At 35.1% G+C, this 8,764-nt stretch overlaps 1 protein-coding gene across 1 annotated transcript; it reads right to left on the reverse strand.

The window, feature by feature from the left end:
* Positions 1–1,231: 1,231 nt before the first annotated feature.
* Positions 1,232–7,561, reverse strand: LOC110717504 (MICOS complex subunit MIC60-like). The gene is made up of 12 exons (XM_021896219.1): positions 7,300–7,561; positions 6,960–7,029; positions 5,295–6,008; positions 4,849–4,965; positions 4,577–4,729; positions 4,308–4,385; positions 3,828–3,920; positions 3,622–3,741; positions 2,758–2,835; positions 2,424–2,603; positions 1,900–2,001; positions 1,232–1,735 (listed from the first exon to the last, which is right to left on the reverse strand). Exons 1-12 carry the CDS (start codon positions 7,308–7,310, stop codon positions 1,502–1,504), a joined length of 1,950 nt encoding a protein of 649 aa, XP_021751911.1. The 5' UTR covers positions 7,311–7,561; the 3' UTR covers positions 1,232–1,501.
* Between the last annotated feature and the right edge of the window lie 1,203 nt (positions 7,562–8,764).

Here is an 8,764-nt window from a genome sequence, read left to right on the forward strand (position 1 = left end):
ATTTTACATATTCCTTGGGATAAAACATAAAGGTGAGTTATTATATGTTGTAAGATTAAAAACTTTAATAAGTGATTGTAGTAAAAGGAGTCTTATTAGTCATAATTTAGTTGAAGTCTATACTACAATGCAAGCATTAACTGTTTTTTTTTTTTTTTTTTTTTGAAGAAATGCAAACATTAACTTAATTCCGAAAATAAAAGTTTATTACTAGACGTTTAGTGTATACATGTCCATTTTTCCATTTATCTAGTTATTAAGTAAACTTGATGATGGCTTGAATGTTACAATTATATCATATCCCTTCCGTCCCATGATAATGAGCCATTGTTGTAATTGAAAATTTAAAGTTCAATCAAAAGTCGTTTTTATTTCTTTGTGGGTAATCAATAGTCATTAGTGTAGAACGAGTTGCTACATTCCAATTGCAAAACAAAATCTAATTAAATGATATTTTTTAAAAGTACAGTAGTATAACAACTTTCTAGTAATTACTTGCAAATGAAGTTGATTTGCCACCATTCAAGTTTAGCTAATGACAAACAAAATCAATATGGTTTCCAACAATTTTGTCCGCTAGACCGCTACCACAATGGACATAATAGTGTTCCAGCCAACTTAAAGTTGTCAACTGCACTATTTCACGTGCTAATCATGCTTCTTCAGCTTAATCATTGAGACCTTTGTTTAATAATAATCAACCACGTTAAACAATTCATTAATCTATGTATTATAACATTATAAATTCTTAATATAAACGATTCCAGCTTAATCATCTTTGCTCCATGCTAAGTACAAACCCTCTTAAATATAGAAATTTACAGCCAGAAAATTCATGAAAAGCTACCACTGGTTTCCCTAACCAAACTGAAAATCCAGACAATGAACAGGTATTCAGGTCCCTAAAATACCAAGCATGGCAAGCAATTTATCAAATATCAACACTGGCGGTCACAAGCTCACAATAAATACTGCGACTGTAAATTTCGGTCAAAAACAGTATGTAAGCATTCAACTAATACTCGTGGACTGAGTCACCTGTCAATGTCACTCACCAGAACAAAGAAAGCTATACTTCACCATACAAGTTATCCCATCTCATCATGTCACTCAGTCTCAGTCACCTCTGTGATGATGCTATAGTTGACAGCAAGAATACAACTACCTGAAACATTGTTCTTTCATACTATTAAAATAAACAGAAGTAACAAACAAAAGGAGGAAATAATAATGATGAGAATCAAAACTTCATTCTTTTCCCTTTTCTTGAATCGCAACCAGCAGCACTGATTACATGTTGGTTACACTGTCATGGATACATGAGAATTTCAGTGAGTCTACACAAAACTCTTTGCAGCCTTATACAGTACCTGTGTAAAGGTATAATTGTTTTATTTTGTTATTTTCTCATAAATGAAAGAAACCATGATCAAACACTGTCTTCTACAAATGACTCAATATTTCAGTGAGTCTTCAGGGTTGGTGAGGAGTGAGGACAACTTCATGAAAGGCTGATAGAAGCAGCGTAAGACTGAATGAGAACCAATGCTTGGTCAGCAATGGCTCTGTTTCTAGCTCTTCTCAACCAGTCACCTACAACTTCAGAGGCTTTGCTGTCTTTGACACCATCTTCAAGCACATCAGCTGCCTCTGCGAGCTTCCCTTGGGCTAGTAGGCTCTCAGCTTTATTTAAAACAGACTCAATACCATCCCCAGATTGATCAGCTTCCTTGACCTGAAAATTTTATGATAAAAAATAAAATGATGTGAGGAACACTGGTGAAAAAAGACTAATGTCATAGCAAGATTCTTCTGCTCTTAATTTATTTTTTCTTTTTATCTATCACCCCCTCTTGTGGGAACTATCGGCCAGCTTAATGTTTAATGTTGGGTTGACACCTTCAGAAAGGATGCTACACGAGCCAATGAGTGTGCCAAAATACCGCCACCATCTGGTGGAATTAAGCTGAAGTGTCGCAATGTCCCTTTCAAGTCATCAAACTGCATATATACAAATGAAAAATAAGCGTGAGAAGAGAAATGGACATGCTAACTTCCAAAGAAAAATGGGGAGGGAAGCACACGGCATTGAAACTCTCCCCAGACCTCGATGATATGCGAACAGATCCAAAAGTTTAGTCTTACAGTTCAAAAATGATATTGTAGAGAGGGAGAGAAGGAATGTCCAATTTACATTGTTTTTAATTTGAATATAGAAAGAAAAAAAAGGAAGTGAAGAGGAACAGAGGGAGCCATTTTCCTTCTGCATTCAACAAACCTAATCCTTCCAATGTTGAAATAAAAATAGGGGAAAAGGACTCTTCCAGTCATTCTCTCCCTTTCCTCTCCATCTCCTCTTCCTCTCCTTATGTCCCCCTCCCCTTCCCTCCCCATTTATTAACCAAACACACAATGAAACTTACCTTCCGATTTAATTGTAGAATAGTATCTGTGCCATGAAGGCGAACATCTTCAGGAATAGATGATAGGGCCAACTGCAATAATGGGTCCTTATTAACATTATCTACACACACATGCAATGCATCTAATTCTGACTGAACAGGTAGCCCATTTGATAGTGCATCTTCTAATGCAAGTGCACCCTGAACATGACAGATTACATAGGTCAAGGGCCAGTAGAGCATATAACTTTCTCATCAAGCAGCACGTGAACGATATATATGCTGAATTCTTTTCTCCACTACCAGGAGAAGGAAACAATAGGAGGAAAGAAAACAGAGGGATCAAACACATTACCAAAGCAAGCTTGTGCATGGAATGAGTTTGACGAGCCTCTTCAGATCCTGCATAAAATGCCATGCACAGGGCATTTATCTGCAAAAGTAAGGTCTCCAGTTACAAATAACCTTGTCTGAAAAAGTTATAATCAATTGCAACACCAAGTAGATATTAACAGGAGAACATAAACATTTGAGAAGTGCTTCCAAATAATACAGAAATTACTACATGCACAAAATACATTGACATGCACATCAGTAACAAACTAATAACTTAACAAAAGAGTTTCCAAAGCCTATTTTACAATTTTAAACTGCCAAAATAGGACTTTCTTGGAGTCTCCAATACATTAATATCGTAATGAACACCATTATTTAGAAGTCCAGGATAACTTTGTCTTCTAAAGGTGCAGATCTACAACTAAAAAAACATACAGATAAATCTAATAGATCTTCCCTTTACCTGAGCAAGAAGGGAACTGGGTCAAAAAGTTATTTATAGGATTCAAGAACCACTTCCATTCTTTCAGGTGTAATTAAATCAGTTAATTTATTATGTTGATATCAAAATTCATATTAGTTGGTTTAGATCTACATCAAGTACTGTCAGGACTGCACACAACAGTTAGTTAAATCAAAAGCATAATTATAGTGAATTAAATCCCAGAGCAACTAACTTAAAATATACTCTGTATTAGCTATCAAAAATCGCATCTGACATACTTTTTGTGCACATCTATCAGCATAATTGAATCAGAACCTTAAAACATCTTCAAGTTTCAATAAATATGCAGACCCTACAAGATCTTTTACTTAAAAAAGGCACAGATAAAAAAAGTCCTTCAATATATATATATATAGCAGCAAAAAGCCGCTTACATACATTTAAATTCGCTTCAGCCATCTTCTCAATCTGTGCTGCCTTTTCTCGAGCAATCGATGCAGCTAGTTCAGCTTTGGCAAGATCCTTGATTTCTTTCTGTTTCAACTCTGCTTCTCTTTCCTGCAATGCACAAGATAAGTATCCGGATATAGAAATTGACAATTGCTTCATTGCAATGAAACGCAGAAGAAGATCAAATATTGCACCTTTTCTTCAAGTTCCATCTTTAACCTCTCTTCAGCCCTTTCCTGAAGTGACTTTAGGGCTGCAGCAGCTTTTGCTTTTTCTTTATTTACCTCCTACAAGTCAATGGTTACATCAACAGTAAGACAGACTGCTGAAAGAAAAAATCCAAATTATAATTTAAACAACATCACAAGCAGTAATACAAAGTGGACATAATTAAGAGGCCAAGCAGAACACATAAATAAAAACCTAATTATTACTTATCAGGCAATGTTCATCACCAACACATCAATAAATACAGTGGTTGTAATTACCTTTTTTCGAATAAAGGTCCTAAACAGAAGGCCCTAAGGCTACAGCACACAACAGTAACACATTTATTAATTAACAGTAAAAGTTGATCATAAAATAGAAACAAACGCTCTGTCTAGTGCAAAGCAATAGCAAAATAAGAACAGAACAGCCATATAATACAAGCCTATAATAGTAATCGTAATAACCTTTTCTAACATAGCTGCTTCTTCAGCATACATGAGTTCCCTCGCCCTTGCATCCTTCAGCTCTTTTTCATATTTGTCCTACATTTCCATGAAAATAATGAAAACCATAATCAGGACAAATGTAGCAATAGTTAATAAAATATTCTATTTACCTTGCCAAAAGAAATAGAGTAGAATTATCAGCACTTGACTGAACAAGTGATCAGCACTAATTACATCTTAATCCAAATATAAGAGCTCTGTTATACGAATTTTACGAGAGATATCACCTTCATTGCCCTCTTTTCTTCTGCAAAGACACGTGCATCCAGCTCAGCTTGCCTTTGTTCAGCTGCATGGATGGCTTGCAGGAAATCCAAAATTAACTTTCCGTCCTTAGATACATAAGCATCTGCTGAATCTCCTAATGCACTGGATGAAGTCTTGAATAACAAGAGCCCAAGTAATTAGAAACAGAACAAGCATTGAAACAACATAAATGTTCACCTAAATCATACACAATAGATATAGAGCTAAATTAAGATGCATCCAATATGTATACCTCTTCCCAAGGAGACGAATTATTACTGGTATGCCCACTTGTGGTTGAAGCTCCATCATCAACCTTGTCTTCCAAATGATATGTATCTAAAAGGGATGCTGATGACTCCTCTTTAACCTGGAAAGGGATGATTTCAACTTCCAGGAACAAATATTAAAAAAATGGCTAGAGACTTTTCCTTCATATATATGAATATATTTCCAGGATGCATTTCTTTATATGTGACTAAATTTCGAGAAAAATCTCTCATCCTATAAAATCTAAACAGGGAAGGAATGATGAAAAAGAACAGCATAAGGATGAATGAACACATACACATAAGTACATAACAAATTTTCAACACATTTAATTGTAACAAGATACATCATCAACAACCTAGCTGGACTGCTGGAGTCCTACAAAGCATGGATTCAAGCACAAGAGTGTTAAGACTAATAAGAACATACCTTAGGTTCGTTTTGTGGTTTGAGCTCCGTTATGTCATCTTTATCCGTATTGTTTCCTTGGAGAACAGCACCAACATCAGTAATCGTTGGCCGGTCTACATCGGTCTCATGCTGCTCAAAGTGAGATTTCTCCCCTGAAGACTTCATGTCTGCATTATCTGCAAAAGGTTTTTGAGAGCTTGAATATTCATCCTTTGCTGTTTCCTCCAGAGAAGATTTCGACAATTGTTCTCCTTTTGCAATTACATCACCAGAATGTTTTAACAAATCTTCCTCCTTGGCATGAGTAAATGCTTCATTAGTCAATTCTGATGAATCTTTGTCAATTGAATCATTTTCACCTTCATATTTGCCAGAATCTCCAACAGGGTCCATGGCGGACTGTCTTTCAGTCTCATCATTCACATGATGATTGAGAGTTTCAGAGTCTTTGCTGGTATGTACAGGTGTAGAATCTTTATTGTTTTGGAAATCAAGGCCTTCATCGCCTTTTGGTGACTTCCTGTTGCCAACCTTCAATGGATCAGAACTCTGCTCCTTCTGGCCTAATAAAACATTAATATATCCTCTGGAATAAGCTGCATAGAAGCATGCACCAAAGGCAACACTTCCAATAAAAAGTCCAATTGGCTTGGTTTTTGAGCTAGGACCCGGAGATGCGTTCTGCTGAGGAATAGAGGAAAATTCCCTCCTAGGATATACAGATAAATATATCTGCTCAAAGTCAGAAAATTCAAAGAGTTCAGTCACTATGTTTCATTATCCAACAGGAATTCAAATAATACAAGTCCATTACATCAATAGCAATATAAGCCAACAGGGCACACCCATATTGATACAAATCATATTTTATAAGAGGCATATAATGCCTTTTGATTTAGGATATTTTGACAAGTATACCATTTATTTATGTAAGAGCAATGTATATATAGAAATCTATACCTAATATATAATAACACAAACCACAAATGTCATGAGTCCCCCTTTACACCCTAAACAATGCACAAATCAACTCCAAATCAAATGAATTAAGCCTTAAATTTTAAACTATACAAGCGAAAACAAATTCTCTTTCATCCTTTAACTAATTAATTATCACCATCATCGATTGCAAACAAAAACTTCTCTACCCATCCACCCTTCTCCACCCCCACCCCCACCCCCACCCCACCCTCTCCTCTCTTATACTTTTACCTTTGCCATTAAAAGGAACATTACAGATATACATACATTGGACATCCAATACTTTCAACCAATCTAGGGCTTGCCCATGACCAAAATGACTCGTAATGCAACTTAAGCAAAAACAAATACCTTTCTATCTATTCCCTCTATTCCATAATATAAACCCATATAAGGAAATCTAAGGTTTGATCCTTTCCAATTGCTAACACCCCTTAATTCCTGGTTCCCACCCCTAGAATCCCCTATTACCATCGAATTACCCGAATGCAACGATTCAAAGTGGCTGTTCCAATCAATAGACCTTGTCATTTCAGATTTATCAAAACCATAGTTAACAACTACTCATTACATTGTAATTCCAGCCTTAAATTCTCTACATTACAGAGCAAAGGGAGCAACACCTATCTATTCTGCACTAATCCATGATATTTAACATTGCCGGCCCATATACAAACACCTAGGGAAAAATTAAAGACTTGCCTGAGGAGTTGAAGATTGCCTTGATGCTCTCCCAATGAGCGATCGACGACGCGAAAGAGCCAAAGCAGACCTGCAAACATGCAATCTTCAACTAAAATCGACAATGATAGTCGAAAACAAATGCAGCAACCAGAAATTGCTTAAAATGCACAAAATAGACCCTTCAACACAATTTCACTAAGAAATCACATCAAAAACAGCACAAAATTCGAAAATAGTGACATAAAATTGGGCGAATTGAAGTTAATAGAGACTTACTTAATGAAATGAAAGCTAATTGATATCAAAGACTAAGATTGAAATACAAAAGAGGAGAAAAACACAAAAATTTAAATCGTACCTCCGCAACATTATCAAATGTAACAAGTTAACACATAAAAAACCCTAGATTTTGGGGATTTGAATAATTCAAATCACTGAACAATCTTCACAGATAATCTTTGGGGACTCAAATTGGAAGAACCTTGTACGCGAGAAGACTCGAAACTGGAAAGCTCTTTAGCTTGGTGATGGAAGGGTAGCCCTTCAGTTTTGGAGTAATTTTATTTTTTTTTTTTTAATGTGAGAAAAAATTACTACTCTTTCTATCCCTGTTTTTTTACCCCATTAGATATAATTGAGTCGACTTCTTTTAATAAAAAATAAAATAAAAAAAATAATTGGGTCGAAATTTAAAAACTTTAACGATAAATATCCATTACTCTATAAAAAAAATAATATAGTTAAGTGGGTTTTGTTGGATTCGTTTCATTGTATATTTTATTAATATCAAATTCTTATTTACTCGTATAGAAATGGAGTTATATATAAATACATTATAAGACGCGTTTTGGGACCATGAAAAGTCAAATAAGGCAAAAAAAAGTGGGCTGCTCAACATTGCACTCAAATCTCTAACTAACGCCCGCAAAATAACCTAAAATGATATACGTAGCCTTGTTATAAAAATATTATAAAATAATTATTTTTACCTAAACTTAACACTTTTATCCTACACAAAAAATTTTACCGTTCTCTCTAGTATTCACCAGCCATCAACGATCACGTTGAACCACCAACCACTGTAATTTTCAAAAACAAACAAATAATTTAAATTTTGCAAAACCTAAATCGTTGGATCCTATGGAAGACAACAAAAGACCGGAAACACCACCTACGTTGCTCGCCGGAGGATCGTCGGACCGTACGCAATTAGTACGATTATTTAACTTTTATTGTTTTCGAAATTCCCAAGCAAACGCCCAGAAATTTCGAAGTAGGCGTTTCTGTCTAGGTTTTTTTCGAAATTTCTGGGTGTTTGCCTAGGAATTTCGAATTTATTTTCTTTTTGGTTTTGAATTTCACGTATTCGTTGTTATTATTATTTTGATTATATTACCTTTGTATTTTTTATTATAATTACTTCTGTTTGCTAGCACTTATGAGCCCTTACAGGTATAGAAGTAGACTTCCTCAGGTCATTTAAGAGTATGAACATAGTGGTATGGGGTCAGATGTTTACATGGTACAAAACTGGTTCTTTTGTGTATGCATACAACTTAATTTGCCAATGAAATATGTAGTCATTTCCTAAGTTCCTAGGAACATAAACATACCGGGCAAATTTTAAGGAACTAGAAGACTAATTTGTTCTTTAATCCCCTTCCTCCATACGCAAAAGCAAGTAATGTTAGTTTCAGAACCATTTTCAGTTGATAGAATCTACAGTATTAAGAATCCAAGAAATGTAGATATGTACTCCGTAATCTATGTGTATTCTAATTTGTTTCTGTAATCATTCTTTTGGGATTAGCATGCTTGCACAC

This window comes from Chenopodium quinoa, unplaced genomic scaffold (genome assembly GCF_001683475.1).
Source record: "Chenopodium quinoa cultivar QQ74 unplaced genomic scaffold, ASM168347v1, whole genome shotgun sequence".
NCBI lineage: Eukaryota > Viridiplantae > Streptophyta > Magnoliopsida > Caryophyllales > Amaranthaceae > Chenopodium > Chenopodium quinoa.